This window comes from Penicillium citrinum (assembly GCF_028827155.1).
Source record: "Penicillium citrinum strain IBT 23319 chromosome Unknown utg000001l:1.0-4955037.0:1.0-4956770.0, whole genome shotgun sequence".
NCBI lineage: Eukaryota > Fungi > Ascomycota > Eurotiomycetes > Eurotiales > Aspergillaceae > Penicillium > Penicillium citrinum.
The window spans coordinates 1110172-1127367 of NW_026622686.1; the positions used below are offsets into that span (position 1 = coordinate 1110172).

The 17196-nt window shown below is 47.9% G+C and overlaps 6 protein-coding genes across 6 annotated transcripts; 4 read left to right on the forward strand and 2 right to left on the reverse strand.

Annotated features, from left to right (window-relative positions):
- Positions 1–88: 88 nt before the first annotated feature.
- N7469_000429 (putative GTPase activating protein (Tsc2)) lies at positions 89–4834 on the reverse strand (the record flags this gene model as incomplete). The annotated part of the gene is made up of 1 exon (XM_056639349.1): positions 89–4834. The coding sequence occupies one exon, from the start codon at positions 4832–4834 to the stop codon at positions 89–91; it is 4746 nt and encodes a 1581-aa protein (XP_056505106.1).
- Positions 4835–5596: 762 nt separating this feature from the next.
- Positions 5597–7499, forward strand: N7469_000430 (putative CTP synthase; the record flags this gene model as incomplete). The annotated part of the gene is made up of 3 exons (XM_056639350.1): positions 5597–5621; positions 5712–5744; positions 5800–7499. 3 exons carry the CDS (start codon positions 5597–5599, stop codon positions 7497–7499), a joined length of 1758 nt encoding a protein of 585 aa, XP_056505107.1.
- Positions 7500–8070: 571 nt separating this feature from the next.
- On the forward strand, positions 8071–11424 carry N7469_000431 (uncharacterized protein; the record flags this gene model as incomplete). Its single annotated transcript, XM_056639351.1, has 8 exons — positions 8071–8131; positions 8202–8512; positions 8594–8764; positions 8855–10179; positions 10234–10316; positions 10379–10682; positions 10742–10921; positions 10977–11424. 8 exons carry the CDS (start codon positions 8071–8073, stop codon positions 11422–11424), a joined length of 2883 nt encoding a protein of 960 aa, XP_056505108.1.
- Positions 11425–12572: 1148 nt separating this feature from the next.
- On the forward strand, positions 12573–13031 carry N7469_000432 (serine palmitoyltransferase small subunit family protein; the record flags this gene model as incomplete). The annotated part of the gene is made up of 2 exons (XM_056639352.1): positions 12573–12687; positions 12787–13031. 2 exons carry the CDS (start codon positions 12573–12575, stop codon positions 13029–13031), a joined length of 360 nt encoding a protein of 119 aa, XP_056505109.1.
- Positions 13032–13878: 847 nt separating this feature from the next.
- N7469_000433 (uncharacterized protein) lies at positions 13879–14295 on the reverse strand (the record flags this gene model as incomplete). Its single annotated transcript, XM_056639353.1, has 2 exons — positions 13879–14136; positions 14245–14295. 2 exons carry the CDS (start codon positions 14293–14295, stop codon positions 13879–13881), a joined length of 309 nt encoding a protein of 102 aa, XP_056505110.1.
- A 468-nt stretch (positions 14296–14763) lies between these two features.
- Positions 14764–15384, forward strand: N7469_000434 (dodecenoyl-CoA isomerase; the record flags this gene model as incomplete). Its single annotated transcript, XM_056639354.1, has 2 exons — positions 14764–14954; positions 15012–15384. The coding sequence occupies 2 exons, from the start codon at positions 14764–14766 to the stop codon at positions 15382–15384; spliced, it is 564 nt and encodes a 187-aa protein (XP_056505111.1).
- Between the last annotated feature and the right edge of the window lie 1812 nt (positions 15385–17196).

Below are 17196 nucleotides of genomic sequence, written 5' to 3' on the forward strand. Positions count from 1 at the left end.
GCCAAATAAGAGAATAAGATATATAACTGTCGGTAAATTGAACGGACAGCCTGTTTCGCTTGCCAGTCTAGTTGTCTTGTTGAAGTGACTAGCGACTCCATCGAGAGAAGTCCAGGGTTTGTAGAACATTCATCCCCGATGCTGCAGACCATTCGGACTCGAAGTCTGTCTTGGCTGGAGCACTTCGCGTAGGCAACTCTTCGGAGAAAATATTTGCCTTGGTATTACGGCGTTGGCCTGGGTATGCGCCTTCTGCAGCCTCGGCACTTTGCGCTTGAGCGGCCAGTGCACGTTCGCGGACCTTCTTGATCTCACGAAGACGAGTACGCCACGAAGAGATATGCTCGCCGCCTTGATGGTTCCAGACAAGAGAGAATACCGATGCATTCAGGGCGAGAATTCGAACGAAGGATGCCAAGTTCTTGCCAGAAATGACCTTTGGTGTGGCAGCAGGGGAGACTTCCGGGAAACCAGGTTTACTCATGACTCTAACATGATAGTACTGTTTCTCGGGATCTGTCTCTCCCTTCGGAGAACCGGACTCATCGTATGCAATCTGGCTAGCCGGAGTGATGACAATATTGATGGAGTTGAACTCTGATGGAATCGTGTCAAAGTTGAACGGCAGATTGGATCGATTGAAGACGATTGTGACGAAGTTGTTTCCAATGTTTCGTTTCTTGTTTATGCATGCGGGGTCGTGGTCAAAGTCAGTGGGCATCATCGTCGCAACGTGGTAAACAATCTCGGTCACGCGATCACGCCATGCGTAAGTTGACTCTCCATCGGTATCAGCATACAATCCCTGCGTATTGAATTGCGCGTTGCGAAGAGACACCTTGGTTCCCAGCTCAGACAGGAAGTGCTCGTAATCGGCAGATCCACCGGAATTGGCCAGGATCTCGGCTTCTTTGGTTTGACCATTGTCAATGTAGACCACGCCAATTCGGTGGCCATCCACGATATCGGTACGATCGAAACTGCCAATCGCTCGTCGAGTGATATCATCCTCCGGAACCGGGATAGGCTGCATGACTGTCGGAGTTGGGAAAGCCGTGGAAGTCAACTGTAACATGATATGGCTTGGAAGAACGGCCGTACGCATCGCATCGGAGGGATGAATGTGCGCATCAGGGGTCGGCGGAACTTGGTGCGGAAGTACAGGCGCTGTTCGTTGTTGGTAGACGGAATAGGTGGTCCCAGATGCTTGTCGTTTCGTGATCTGAGTCAAACCAGACACACCTGTAGTTTCAACAGTGACAATACTCATTCCCACGACCCAGGACTTTTTGGACACAGGACCGTCTTCAGGGGTTGGCGGGAACTTGTCAAATGGTATAGTCTCGCCCAAATCCGAGAAGGCAACTCTTTGCATCAAATCAATGAAAACTTGACTTTGCTCTTCCACGACATCTTTTCCGTGCTCGTCGGGGAAGATAAGTCGACTAGTAATCCAGTTCACATGCTTCGCTCGGTCTTGAAGTTTGAGAGACAAGAACCAGAAGATCATGACGTGATAGGTCAGGGTCATAACATATTTCGACATGGCATCCTGAGAGGTTGATTCCATAGCCTCGGCTGCACCCGTCGCAATCTCACGAGAACCAGCGCTGAGTCTTGCTTGTGGTGATTGGGTAGCCCTAACGACAGGAGCCTCCGAGGCCTTGGAGCGCATTTCTTGTTCTCTGGAGGTCTGCAAGAATCGAATGCATATGCCAAAAACAGTTCTAATCTCTTCCTCCCGAAGATTGACGTAGACATCAGGAAGACGCGCAAGAAGGGCCAGGAATTCCAAGATATGTACAGCGATGTTCGACATAGTGATGATCTTTGACATCTTGTCAAGAATGATGGTGAGAGATTTGGTGACAGAGGCCGGGATCTCGTGACAGCACAGGGAAAGGGCTTGGATACAGCCACGAGATGTTGCACCCCAAGACCCAATAATACCCAGCATGAATGCTCGAACAATGTCATCTTCCTCGCTTTTAGCAAAATGTTCATGGTAGCTGACCAGCATGCAAAGAGCGTCGAATATGCAGGCAGCCACGTCGCTCTTCTTCAATCCAGTGAGCCCAGGAGGCTCGTGGAAAGTTTCATTCTTAACCTGATCACAGAGAATGTTTCTGAGGAGCTTGATCTGAGGAGTGGAGTTGTTGAACAAGTCTTTGTTTCCAAGCTGCGGGCCGAGGTGCGTGAGGACGTAGCTATAGATGTCCCAATCAGTCTCTCGCTGAAGTAGTGAAATCACAATCTCGAGCCACATGTTGATTTTCAATACTCCCATTTGTGCCAAAGTTTCCTCGGATGGACTCTGTGCATCGCTTTGTGTATAGGCAAAGACAACATGGCTCGACTCTCCGGGTGGCTGTTCCGGCAATACCTGTGGCTGAGAATATGTCCAAACCGGAGGTGTGAGCTTGGAAGCTCGGGCCGCAGATATAGAGCCACGCCCGGGTAGAGACTTTGATAAGTTGGGGGCTGGGACCTCCTTGCCAGAAAGCTTACTCCCAATGGAGGGCGGGAGATGATCATGCTGAGGGACGTCACGGATGGGGCTTTCACTGGGTTTAGAGGCTGCATTAGAGCCTACATCAACATTGCGACCCAACACGTTCATCAAGAAATCATTCTCTGATGTCGAAACCACGGTCACAGATCCAGCCGAATCGCAACGAAGTCGGAATAGCAGTTTCAGTACTGTGAGCCGCGAGTCTGTTGGGCGATCGGGTGATTGAGCTATCTGCAACAGGGCCTCGAATACGATGACGGACTTGGATGCAGAGGAATTGAGAGCTCGCAACATCATTTTGACGAGACCAACAGCGCACACATTCGCCAGGGTAAGCTCGAGAACACTCCCAGACGTTGCAGAAGTTCGGCGTGGTGAAGGGTAAATGGGTGAAGTCTGGCGGGACTCATCTTTGGGCACATCATGCTGCATCGGTGCTGAGATTGTTTCAATGAACCGTTTGAAAGTGCGATCATTGCTCGCTTGAATGGCCGGTTCCGTAATGAAAGATATTAGAGACTCCAAGAATAGCAAGTCATGCTCTGCAGAAAAGTCTCGGAGGAGAAGATCCAAAAGGCCATGCTCCTCTGAGAAAAGTAGCCGTTCATTGTCAGCCAGTGCCTCCTTGAGTGTATCCAGCGCTAAGATGCGAATATCAGACGACTGGGTTCGAGGTTGGATAAACCGGCCGATCAATTCTTGACAGTGCTGCACCCAAGAAGGATCATCTGAGGGATGACAGAGGCCATCTTTCCTTGTCATGTTGATGATTAATTCAGCTTGAGAGGGTTCAATATGCTGATATCCTCTGGTCAAAAAGCGAACAGCTTGTTGCTTTTGATCACCATTGAGCTGCTCCCAGAGGATTTCAAGTGCTGATGCGATTCGAATCATGTTCGCAAGAATATTGGACTTGCTCTCATCATGTCCAGATTTGGTGTGAGGTTGCTGTGGGCTAGCGGGAGATGCAGGGGATTGTTCATGTTCTTCAAACACCCTTCTCGAACACAACGCTAGCAGGTTAATGAAGTTCGTCCAGTCATTCTCCAAAGCAACATGAACATAGTCGCCTTCCAAAATGTTAAGACACAAATCCAAGATATCTGAGTCCACACGGCCGTCATTTCTCTGCGCAACGGTTGCAAGGGAGTCGATCAATTGGCCGAAGGGCAGTTGCGGTAGTCCAACCTGGCCGTATGCACACACAAGATCGGAAAATACTAGGATCGTGCCTCGCAAAATGTTCAAATTTTTACTTTGTTCGGCAGAACATGAATCTTTGAGAAATCCATGGAGAGTGTTCACCATCTCCGTCTGTCTCCGAGACTTCGCGAGACTGCGGACTGCTCGCGATGTTGGACCAGAAAGAGACTTCACTGAAGCATGGATGCTACAAAGAACTTCGAGGAGATCAACGAAGCTGGCGTCCGGTACATCCGAATACACAACCACTGCATCGAATATAGCGAGTGAGTTCTTGATGTCACCAGCTACGCTTGTCTTTCGACAAATAGTAGATGTTTCATTCAGAAGCATGGCAATCTCTTCTTGTGAAGAGGGTTTGCGCTGCAATGTGATCAAGTCAATGGCAAATTGGAAGAGATCTCCAAAAACAGCTTCATCATGCTCAAGTCCTTCTGGTTTCGAACCTTTTCCTCTTTTGGATCTCCCGCGGGCGAGGACCCCATATAGAGGACCAATCCAAGAGGCAATGATATGCAAGATAGATGTATTGGTAAAGTCGAGCTTTCGCCCATGGTCGGACAAGGAGATCAATGACTGCACGAGTGAAGAAACGACCTCCGGTTCAGCGGGGCAAGCGATCGACTCGAAGATCAATCGTCTCGCAGAAGGTGTCAAATCTTGCCTGGCGGAGACAGCTTGCAGAAGCTTGGCACCGCACATCTGGGCGTCCGTAGAGTCTTCATGATGGAGAAGATATTCCGCTGCCTCCCACAAAACGATGGACTGCTCGGGAGTAAACCATGGAAGTGATCTCGACACATTATCCGCCTCTTCAATTGCCTGCGACAAGTTCTGCTTTTGGGATATATTTTTCACGGCTGTTTCGAAATCCGGACCATTCGGAGTGTCCGAAGAGCTTGATACGACGCTTCCGCGGTGCATTGAGTCGAGTCCAAGAAGATACCGATTGTTTCGCAGGCTATCGGTTGTATGAGACTGAGAGTCACTACTGCTTTCCTGAAATGAGACTGGGGAATGTGATTTCGGGCGTCCAACGCCTAGTGTTTTGAAAACATCTGCGAAGCTTGTTGAGGAAGGTTTTTGTTGAGGTGGTGGTGGAACATCGTCGGAAGACATCCGCCTGGCTGCTGGGAAAGGTCAAGGCTCAAATTCCAGTAGCGACTGTAGCCTGGTTCCTATTACTTCTGTCATATATCATCAAGAGTGTCAGTATATGGATCAGTAATAACAACCCAGAGTCCGGTAAAAGATAACCAAGAGACTGGATGCGGGGGTAGGGCCATGATCTGCCATTAACAGTCGTCTGGATAGCTCTTACATAAATCCAAAAATTCAGCCAGAGCAAGTAACCACCAGGGCAACCCCTATGCAAGTTCGATGTACATTCAGATCCAGGTATGATACCCCGCGAGCTGCGACAAAAGTACGGTTGGGGAAACGATGTTCACGCGGGGGAACCGAGGGAGATCAACAATGGATTGGAATAGTACATCTAAGGCCAAGTAAGGCAATAGATATACGCACCGAACGTTTAACGGGTCGATGAGCTAACAAACGGAGCAGTGCGAGTACATAGACGTATGGATAAGGTGAGGTGTTGGCCGGGACATGAGGTTATTCGCCCAAGTCACCTGACCCATCGTCATGTGGGCCTTTTCTTGGCGCGGCAGAAAAACTTCAGAAAGTGGGGGGCGGTCAGGCCGGAGGGAGTTTCGCGGTCAACGCCAGCCGCGAATTTTTGACCTTCTTCCCCCTCGGCAGAAGCTGAGGCAGGCACCCTACGTTTATTTCTCTTAGGGTCTTGAAATTGTTATTTACACCGATTCGCTCTTTTGTTTCTAATTGTTTGTGTTCTTGGTGTATCCTACCTTCATCACGATGAAGTACGTTCTGGTTTCGGGAGGTAAGTTTTTTTTTCCCCTCGACTTTTTTTTTCAGTGCCGGTCAATGCCCAACAAAGGAAGAGATCAAGTGCTAACAAGGTTCCTTATAGGTGTTATTAGCGGCATCGGAAAGGGCGTTATCGGTATATATCCATTATGATTCGAATTTTAAAAGGCCATTTGTTTAACACATCACAGCCTCGAGTACGGGCTTGCTGCTCAAGACCCTGGGTGCCCGCGTCACCTCCATCAAGATCGATCCCTACATGAACGTCGATGCAGGCACTATGGCCCCTACTGAGCACGGAGAGGTTTTTGTGCTCAACGATGGTGGAGAGGCTGATCTTGATCTGGGTAACTATGAACGTTACCTGGGCGTCACCCTCGGACGGGATAACAACATCACCACCGGCAAGGTGTATAAGCATGTGATCGAGAAGGAGCGTCGGGGAGATTACCTTGGACGTACTGTACAGATTGTCCCCCACTTGACCGACGCCATTCAGGACTGGATCGAGCGTGTTGCCAGAACTCCTGCGGATGACACGAACGAGCAGCCTGATGTGTGTGTCATCGAGCTGGGCGGTACCCTCGGTGACATTGAGAGTGCTCCTTTTGTTGAGGCTCTTCGTCAGCTTCGTCGTCGTGCTGGCAAGGACAATTTCCTTCAGATCCACGTCAGTCTTGTTCCTGTCATTGGGAACGAACTCAAGACCAAGCCTACCCAACAGGCTATTCGTGATGCCCGCTCTGCTGGTCTGAGCCCCGATCTCATTGCTTGCCGTTGTGAGAAGCCTCTTGATCGTGCTACTATTGAGAAGATCGCCATGTTCTGTCAAGTTGAATCCTCAGAGCACGTCATTGGTGTTCACAACGTCAGCTCTACCTACCACGTTCCCCTGCTCCTCGAGCAGCAGGGCTACTTGCGCGTTTTGGGGGATATTCTGAAGCTTCAGCAGACCGTACAGATTCCTCGTGAGCTCTACGCCAAGGGCCAGTCCACTTGGAAGCAGTGGAAGGCCCTTACCACCTCACAGGAGCACACATTCGAAACTGTCGACATCGCCCTTGTTGGTAAATACGTCAGCCTTCACGATTCCTATCTATCTGTCATTAAGTCTCTCGAGCACGCATCCATGGCTGCTCGCAGAAAGCTCAACATCATTTGGGTCGACGCCTCTAACCTTGAGCATGCTTGCCGGGACACTCACCCCCAAGAGTACCACAAGGCTTGGCACGACGTGACCACCGCCCACGGTATCCTTGTTCCCGGCGGTTTCGGCACTCGTGGTACCGAGGGAATGATTCTTGCTGCCGAATGGGCGCGTACTAAGAATGTCCCCTATCTCGGAATCTGTCTTGGTATGCAAATCGCAGTCATCGAGTACGCTCGTCATGTCTGTGGCCTCGAGGGAGCCAACTCTGTTGAATTAGACGACAAGGCTGCTCACCCAATCGTTGTCTACATGCCCGAGATCGACAAGGTCAACCTGGGTGGTACCATGCGTCTGGGCTCCCGTCCGACACTCTTCCAAGATAACTCGGAGTGGTCCAAGCTCCGTGCTCTTTATGGCATCGAGCGTACCTCTATTGATGAGCGCCACCGTCACCGTTACGAAATCAACCCCGAGTACATCGACCGTCTTCAGGCGGCTGGTATTCACTTCATTGGTAAGGATGACAAGGGTGAACGTATGGAGATCGTGGAGCTGCCAGACCACCCCTGGTTCGTTGGTGTTCAATTCCACCCCGAATATCTGTCCCGCGTCCTGGCCCCTAGCAAGCCTTTCTTGGGTTTCGTCTCCAGCGCTGCGGGTGTTTTCGACGAAGTCATGAAGCTGTCTCAAGCCACTGAGGCTGACAAGCTCACAAATGGCGTTGACAACATCGTCATCTAATCGTTTTCCTCCAATGGCTTTATGGTGTAACGGCAATTTTCTTTCCTCATCTCACAACCCTTCATCTTCTTTTTTGAATTCTGGCATGAACGGCAAAAGGCGTATGAACCGTCAAAAATATATTAGACAGGGGGTGGACAGCATGAAATGTAATGGTTTCAAATAGAACAGTTCACTCAGCGATACAAGTACAACATACTCAACAATTCTTGAATGATCTTCCTGTAATCTCTACATTTAATACCGATTCAATAATGTATTCAGAGCATGTCAGAATGATGTCCTAGTTTATATTGACACCTCAGGTTCATGGTGTCAATATTACCCAATACAGACTAGCGCAGGTGGGCTGCCCGCTCTTCTATCTTCTCTATTTATTATGATGAGCTCTTTGTATCCCCGGCTCCCAATCCATCTTTTTGTCTGCAAAGTTCATCCTCTGCGAGACACTCTCTTCTTGCCCCCTGCATATCGGGAATTTCTAGATTTATCCCCAATTACCCTCACCTGCACTTTCTCTCACCTTTTCTTCCTTTGATTTTTTTTGTTGATACCCCCACGTTCGGTGAAAATGGCGGATGCGCTTGGAGCTCTGTTGGAGGCAAGCTTGGACCCAAGAAGGAACAAGGAGGGTAAGTGACTGAGACTATATTCGAATCGAGAAAAGAGAGTAATTTGGCTAATGATTTCTTTCAATTGTAGCCGAGCTCGCCCTTCGACAGGAAGAACAGAAGCCAAACTTTTCCCTACAACTCCTCCAGATCACGGCATCCGCTTCCCATCCCTACAACATTCGTCTTGCCAGTGCTCTTTGCTTCAAGAACTTCATTAAGCGGAACTGGACCAATGAAGATGGAAATTATAAGCTCCCGGAGGCGGAGGTTGCAACCATCAAGCGTGAGCTCATCACCTTGATGATTTCCATGCCTGCGGGTATCCAGACGCAACTCGGTGAGGCCGTCAGTGTTATTGCCGACAGTGATTTCTGGGAGCGCTGGGATACTCTTGTGGATGTGAGTGACTCTTATAGTGGAAATTTCTCTGCTATGCGTTTGGACTGAGCTGATTGGATGTTTTTTTTTTTTTGAATGTAGGACCTGGTTTCCAAACTTTCACCCTCTGACCCTGCGGTCAACGTTGGTGTGCTGCAAGTCGCACACTCCATTTTCAAGCGCTGGCGTCCACTTTTCCAATCCAACGAGTTGTATCTGGAGATCAACCATGTTTTGGAGAAATTTGGCACACCTTTCCTTTCCCTCTTCGAGGTAAGTTTGCAGTTGCACTTCCTGAATGGCATTCTTCAAGTGCTGCGGGATAGCCTGCGCTAACTTATATATTTCTTTTCATTCGATTAGTCCCTGGATAACTACCTCGAACAAAATAAGGGCAACAAGGAGAACCTGACCCAAGGTTTTACGCAACTCAACCTGATGGTCAAGTTGATCTACGATCTGTCCTGCCATGACCTTCCTCCCATGTTCGAGGACAACATTGCCGCTGTTGCGACCATTCTTCTGAAGTACCTGACATACGATAACCAACTGTTACACACGGATGATGACACAGAGGCTGGCTTGTTGGAGTACGTGCGTGCTGGTATCTTTGAAGTTCTGACCTTGTATGTGCAGAAGTTCTTGGATGCCTTCGGTCCTCATGTTGGGCAGTTCATCCAAAGCTCATGGAACTTTTTGACTACTATTGGCCAGGAGACCAAGTACGATATCCTTGTCAGCAGAGCTCTGCATTTCTTGACATCGGTGGCCAGTATGCCAGAGCATGCTGTTGCTTTCCAGGCCGAAGAGACGCTGAGCCAGATTATCGAGAAGGTCATCTTGCCCAACGTCAGCTTGCGTGAGTCGGACGAGGAGCTTTTCGAGGATGAGCCTATCGAGTTCATCCGACGGGACCTGGAAGGATCCGACAGCGAGACTCGACGTCGCGCCGCGACTGACTTCTTGCGTCGTCTGGCTGAGAAATTCGAGGAATCAGTGACCAAAGTCGTCCTCAAGTATACCGAGCACTACTTGGCCGAATACGCCAAGGACCCTGCATCGAATTGGAAGGCCAAGGATACAGCTACCTACCTTTTCTCTGCTATCGCAGCCAAGGGTGTGGCAACCTCTACTCATGGTGTCACCGCGACCAACACCTTGGTCAGCATTACCGATTTCTTCCAGCAAAACCTCGCTGCGGATTTGATCACGGATGATGGAATTCACCCTATCCTCAAGGTTGATGCTATCAAGTATCTCTATACTTTCCGCAGTATTATCACAAAGGAGCAGTGGCAGGGTGTGCTCCCTGTACTTGTTAAGCACTTGGCCTCTGACAACTACGTGGTCTACACCTATGCTGCTATTGCCGTGGAACGTGCTCTCTTCCTCAGCGATGGCCAGGGCCAGCCTGTCATTCCTCCTACCGAAATTACCCCTCTGGCCAAGGATCTCCTGGAACACATCTTCACATTGATCCAGAAGGACCCTGCTCCTCAAAAAGTCCAAGAGAATGAGTTCCTGATGCGCTGTGTCATGCGTGTGTTGGTCGTCATTCGTGAGGGCGTTGTTCCTTTCACCGACACTGTGCTTCAGCGTTTCATTACCATCACCCAGATTATCAGCAGCAACCCCAGTAACCCGCGGTTCTACTACTACTTCTTTGAGGCCATGGGTGCCTTCATTCGGTATAGTCTCATGCTATTTTGATCACTCATGTTCAATCCACTGACAGGTAGCAGGTATGCCGCTCCCGCCGACCCTGCTAAGCTTGAGCAAGCCTTCTATGCTCCCTTCGCCGGCATCCTGCAGGGTGATGTGCAAGGTAAGCCACGATATTCCGTGTAAAGTTTCAAGCGTATGGCCGTTGCTAAAACTCCCCCGCAGAATTCATGCCCTACGTTTTCCAGTTGTTCGCAGCCCTGCTAGAAGCCAATTCCTCTGCCTCTCTTCCTTCTTATTACCAAGAGCTGATTGGTCCCATTCTGATGCCTGTGATGTGGGACTCACGAGGCAACATCCCTGCGCTTGTCCGCTTGCTCGCTTCCATTATTCCCCGTGGGTCGGAATATATTGCCCAGCAAAACCAGATCGAGCCTATCCTGGGTATCTTCCAGAAGCTGGTCTCGACCAAGGCCAACGAGGGCTATGCGTTTGATTTGTTGGAGACAGTTGTGGAGAGCTTCCCTCCGTAGGTCTTGCCTAACTCCATATAACAACGTGGAATGATAAACTAACGTCCCGAATTAGAACTGCGTTGCAACAGTACTTCGTCTCTATTATGCAGATCATCATGCAGCGTCTGCAGAACTCCAAGACCGAAAATCTGGCTGTTCGCTTTGTCCGGTTCTACCACTTTGTCACTGCCCACGATGACAAGGGCTATAACCCGGACTTCATCATGCAGGTTACCGAACAAGTGCAGCAAGGGTAAGTGAAGTCTCCATAAACACTTTTTGACTGTTACTAACTCAATTCTATGCAGTCTTTTCACGCCTGTCTATCTGAATGTGATTCTCCAAGATACACAGAAGCTCGCCCGGCCTTTGGACCGCAAGACGGCTGTGCTCTCTCTCACCAAGACTGTTGCTGATTCCGAGGCTTTCGCCACCAAGTACTCACAGAAGGGTTGGGGCTTCACAGTCAATGCCCTGCTGAAGCTACTCGAGCTTCCGCCCGATGTCACCCACAAGGATGACGTGAATGCGGAAGTTGACATTGACCAGATGTCATTCGGGGTTGGCTTTACCCCTCTGAACACAATCCGTAAATCACCGACAGACCCCTGGCCCCAAACCGGGGCGGACCTGAAGGTTTGGGTGGGTTCTTATCTCAAGGAAGCGGATAAGAAGCACAATGGTCGTGTCTCACAGATGGCACAAACCCGTCTCGATGATCAAGCCAAGGCGGTGCTCGGCAGCTACATTGCTTAAACCAGCCCTTTAACTTGCCTTGCTTGCTTCGATTTTGAGAAACCAACCAGATCAAAAATAAAAATAATAATGCATGGTGAAGATGAGGCGGTTTATTTAAACCATTTGGTGGAGGCGAGTTATGCAATTACGAAAGTTTAGATTTAGGGTCTAGCTGGCCTACATAGGATCCATTGGATATGGCGGGTGGTCTCTGTCTAATGAATGAAGTTCATGTCGTTTTCTTAGATTATGGTTTATGCGATACTATAGTATACTATACTGTGTTACGCTATGTTATTAGAAACTGCATAAATGAAGTTGTGTGGTGGAGACATTCCTAAATATACACGACTCTCCTCCACACACCTGCCCAGGTGTGGATAATACTCGGACCCTCGGCTTGATAGAATCAACAGACAAGCATGATATACATTGAGTCAATCAGCTTGATAAACACTCCCGAGTATGAGTCTTTACCAAATAGCCCTCTTATTTGGATACTCTTCTCTTCTTCTAATTAATTAATGATATACAAAGACTAAACAGTACATAGTACATAATGCATCCCTCGTATTCGTATCCCACAGCACCGCCTGATTCTGCCAGCGCGACCCTCCGTTGAACCCCCAAACTTTTTTGGTTTTCCCTTCAATCCTCATTCCTAAACACCTTCTTGCTAAATTTCAAGACTTTATCTTTACTCTCATTTATACTCAAACTATCTTTAACCATTCGAGTACTTGGAATACTCTATTTAACCTCTCTTCATCCGCTGAACCTCAGTTCACACCCCCAACACTCCGAATTGCCGCCTCATTCCAACTGGCTCTACCTGACTGCGCCACCAAAAACATTCTTAATTCGATGACTTGGTGTCTTTTCCTTCATTGATTATCGTTATCACGACCTGAGAATTTGAAACTCCCCTGTGGATCCTCAATCCGCCTGTCACCCAATCTGAGCTTATCGAGAAAAGCCACCGCGCTAAGCCGTCAATTCCCCCAACGTGATCAGGGGCCGAAAAATACAACCTCAACTTCTTAGGATTTCCCTCCATTTCCAGGTCTTGATCACAGAAGAAAGACACACCTTTCACCCAACGGGCAAAATCAATCCTACCGACAACACCCACCACAACTCCGCATACCCCTATTTACATCGCCAACATGAGTGCCCTTTGGATTCTGACAAGCCTTATCCGATGGATTCGATTAAAGATCTATCAATATGAGGTGACATTCGCCATTTACATGTTAACTCCTACAGAGAAGTTCATCTTCAGTACGTATCTCCCCCACAGGCAAAGAGCTAGAACCCCTCCCTCCTTTTTGCTGATATTCATACTGTCAGCGAGACAATCACTAATTACTCCTTGAACAGACTCCCTTCTACTCACCCTCGTCACGATGATTGCCGCCGGTATCTACATCTACCTTCCCGATCACCTCCGTTCGATCTATGGTCACCTGTATTATTATGCTGTCGGTGAACGGCCTTTCATCTCCTCCCGACTAGGCTCAATAAGTTCTGTCTTCGGTGAGAGTCCGACGGCTGGCTTGGAGGTTGTTTATGAAACTGCTAAGAATGCTGCAACTGCGACAACGACTCAACTTGCTGAATTGTAATGCAAATACATTCATTGCGTGGATAGTAGTTTCGTCTAGTTTTGATCGAGACTGCTAGACGTCAATCCCATTACTGGAAGGCAATTGAGAAAAAAAAAGTCTTTCGTCAGGCTAGGGATTCTTCTTCAGTGTCTATTCTTATCTCCATGTGGAGTTTATTCTTATTCCATCTGCCATGATGCTTATGCCATTCCGGCCGGCCGGCGCATTCGAGGCGTTTTATGTTTCTTCTTCGCCCACGCTTAGGCTGTCGAGCTGCAGGTGGGACTTATCGATATTAATGGTATCAATGGTTGCAAGGAAGGGCGTTGGTGGTTTTTCATTCCGGCATTTTCATTTTGTCTTTGCAATGGCCAACATGTGCATACTTATGAGCGCAGAGATTTATCAATAAATGATACCCTTCTGTGATGCCAAGCGAAGTAAATGGACATAATTAATAGTAATCATAATTATCATTATCAATTTCAAGTGAAGACATGCATTGTGCGGTCATAACGAATAAGTTATTGCAATGTGTTAATGACATCCACAGATAGTAGATTTACTATACAATTTCCATCTGGCAACTTAAAACTATTAACAATGAACAATTTTCAAATCCCAATATCCCATAACGCCTGATATGCCCAGAGTAGAGTTTTATACAAAAAAAACGCAGTACCACAAGTGTAACTCCACTCCTTCATGCAACAGTCTGCAATTCCTGCGCTCTGACAGTCAAAACGAACCATCGCGCAATGCAGTCTCAACAAGCAATTTCGTCCCCGCAATGCCATCTCCCCTTCTGGTTCCCAAATTTCCCATTCCTCAAAAGGCCCTACGCATCCGCGCAATAATAAAATCCTCATTGTTCCTGCTGAGCCTGAGCCTGGGCTTGAGCTTGAGCAGCAGCAAGAGCTTCCCGCTCTTTCTCCGCACGCTCACGCTTAATAGCATCAACCATTCGCATCCGAGCTAACTCCTTATCAATCTCCTCCTTATCAAGTGGGATTTTATGCGATTGTTCAGCGGAGGGCCAGAATCCCTTCACACTGAAACGGTCGTCGAGGTTTGTACCGAAGTAATACATCCATCCGATTGGGAAGAGGACGTACATTCCGAACTTAGGGGGAAAAAATATTCAGCAATGAACTGGAGATATAGCGGGGGAGAAGGCAAGGTTCAGAGGGGTGCGAGAATATTGGATTCTCGTCGTGGCGCATTTGCTCACCTTGAAGACTTCCAAGTTGCCGCCTTGGAGTTTGCGGAGGATGGAGGACATGGTGATTTCAGTGAAGAATAATGAGCTGGGGGCTCAGTTCCTGAATAACTACACTCGTAAATCAAGGACAAGTGCTGAATATGTTTTTAGACAGCGACTGCGTTGAGTATGTCCAATGCTAACAGTCGCACCAAACGGGACGATCGGATTGTCTGATGTCCGGCAGAAAAAGGCAGGCGGTAAATTAATTGTTCACCACCAATCAGAAGTGGTCATTTGCAAATGCGGCAAACTACTCAAACACTCCAAACACTCTGGTCGATTAGTCAACAATCACCTGACTTCTGCCGCGGGCCTCGGCTGTTTCGCCGTTTCCCCCGCAAAAACGACGAGAGCCTCGCGGCCGACGAGATTATTTTGTATTTGTATTTGTATTCTCTCTTTTTCTACTTCCATAATAGCCTACATCTTTGCAATTGAGTTATTATCTCCAGATATAAAACCTTCATTTCTTTGTGAACAATTACAATGTCCAACGAACAGCTCATCACTGTTACTTACCAAGATCGAGTCGCGATCATCACCCTCAGCCGTCCAGACAAGCTCAATGCCCTGAACGTCGACTTATACTACCTCCTTGGCGAGCGTCTTCGCGAAGTTGACAAGCGTGACGATATCTATATTACCGTGTTAACCGGTACTGGCCGCTTCTTCTCAGCGTACGTACTCATTCATTCACAATCTCCTTGAATCTACAAATCTAACAACTCCCCTAGCGGCGCAGATGTAACAAGCTCCCGACCTAATGGAGACCTCAATTCCGGCGTCCGACGTGAAATCGTCAAAGGTTTCGTCGCAAATAACACCGACGTAACCCGTACATTCTACAACCATTCCAAGATCCTAGTCGTGGCCTTAAACGGTCCAGCCGTCGGTCTTTCCGCAGCCTTGGTCGCCCACGCAGACTTTATCTACGCCGCTCCACACACTTTCATTTTAACACCATTCTCTTCTTTGGGCCTCGTCGCTGAAGGCGGCGCAAGCCGCGCCTTCGTTCGAACGTCTCGGTATCGCAAAAGCAAACGAGGCGTTGCTGATGAGCAAGCGGATTCCAATCGAAGATCTGGTGTCAACGGGATTCGTGAATAAAGTTCTTCAAGCCCCTTCTGGCAAAAAGGATGATTCGGAGGGATTTTTGAAAGTTGTTCTTCATGAGGTTGAGGAGAGATTGGGGACTCATTTGAATCAATCTAGTTTGTTGAAGATTAAGGAGTTGGTTAGGAGGCCTGAGAGGGAAATTCTTGATCGTCAGAATGGATTGGAAGCGTTTATGGGTCTTGAGAGGTTTTTGAGTGGGGTTCCCCAGGAGGAGTTTAGGAAGTTGGCTTCAGGTGAGAAGAAGCATAAACTATAGGTTGTGGTTGTACTTCGTACTGGTTGATTGGGAACCCTTGCTTTGTACATAGATAGACTTCTTGGGGGTCTTTGTTTATTCATCAATATTCGAGATCTCTCCTGATTTCTTTTCATCGGACTAGCGTTGTTGGAATTCGTCGATGTTAATGTTGTATCACATATTTTTTCATCATTCATAGTCCGTAAACTGACTACTCTTCAGAATAAGTATTGAGACCTAGAGTATTGGTACCTAACCAATAGGTATTGGTGCCGGAGCGATAATAGCTCCACCCATGAAGACTACTCGCAACTAGCCATCAATGGAGACTTTCAAAATAAAAAAAAAAGTCTAAAGACCCATCAGACGGGATTCAGAATCTCAAAAACCCAGTCTAATTCTGTATAGCACGTGGTACGGTTGGATTGCTTGAAGCTGCAATGTATACATACTATGTATAACTATAGATCAGCAATCCAGATCATCGCAATCTTCGTAATGCCAAGTCTAGACTTTCTGCAGTACGTACATGTGCACAACAAATCTTGCAGGAACCGAAATTATGATACTCCATTAGCAAACACGCAAAAGATGATTTGCTACAAGCCCCCAACAAGAATATCCCTTTCCCCTGATTCGCAAGCCTCTTGGCACATCTCCATCCAGAACCTGTCAGGCAGAAAGTAAAGGAGAGTGACGTTGACCGTTTAATAATGATTGACCTGGACTTTCGATCCTAGGGAAAGTCAACGATGATCTTTATAGGGCTTGGAAGATATCATTGGATCTACATCGCATCATCTGATCGACTGATTCAAGTACTCCATAGAGTATCCATTTGCTTCCGTCGATCCGATTCCTGGATAGGAGGTTTCTGGAAGGGGAGTATACTATAAAAACCCATTCCCTCCTTTGTCAGATGCTCAGAATTGCCAATTATTCGGACTTCTTTCTGTCATCACATCATCTGCCAATATGCGTCTTACATTCCTCGTCCTTGCCCTTACTGGCCTTTCCATGGCCGCCAAGCCGGTATGAACTTCTTGAGACTTCTATACTCGGAGAGAACCAGGTCTAACTACGTTTATAGCTTGGCCCCGGTGCTACTTGCAAGAAGGACGGTAGCTTGGGAACTTGCAAGTCGAACATTTGCGTGGTACGTGCTAGACAATCCTCCATCCACGTAGGTCTAACACATCAGCTAATGAAACAAACAGCAAGAAAAGAATGCCGATACTGGAAAGTGCAAATAAATGATATCCGAAGGATGATTGGACAATCGGGGTTGATTGACTACATATCAAAATAAATTGTGTACTATACGAAATTGAATCATCTTGCCCTCTCCATCCAATTCTTGGCATCTCTTTGTTCATCGTATGACATCTGTATAAACCCATATGCTCACCCATAACCGGTTTCATGATCCATGTGGAACTTCGGAATACGACGTAAGTTCAATAATAGCTTCGTTGATGGGGACGTCGACGTAACGACCCACGAGGGTTTTTTGCAGATCATTGCTGAAGTTCGGGCCGAGGAACTATGGGGTCAGGGGTTATCCA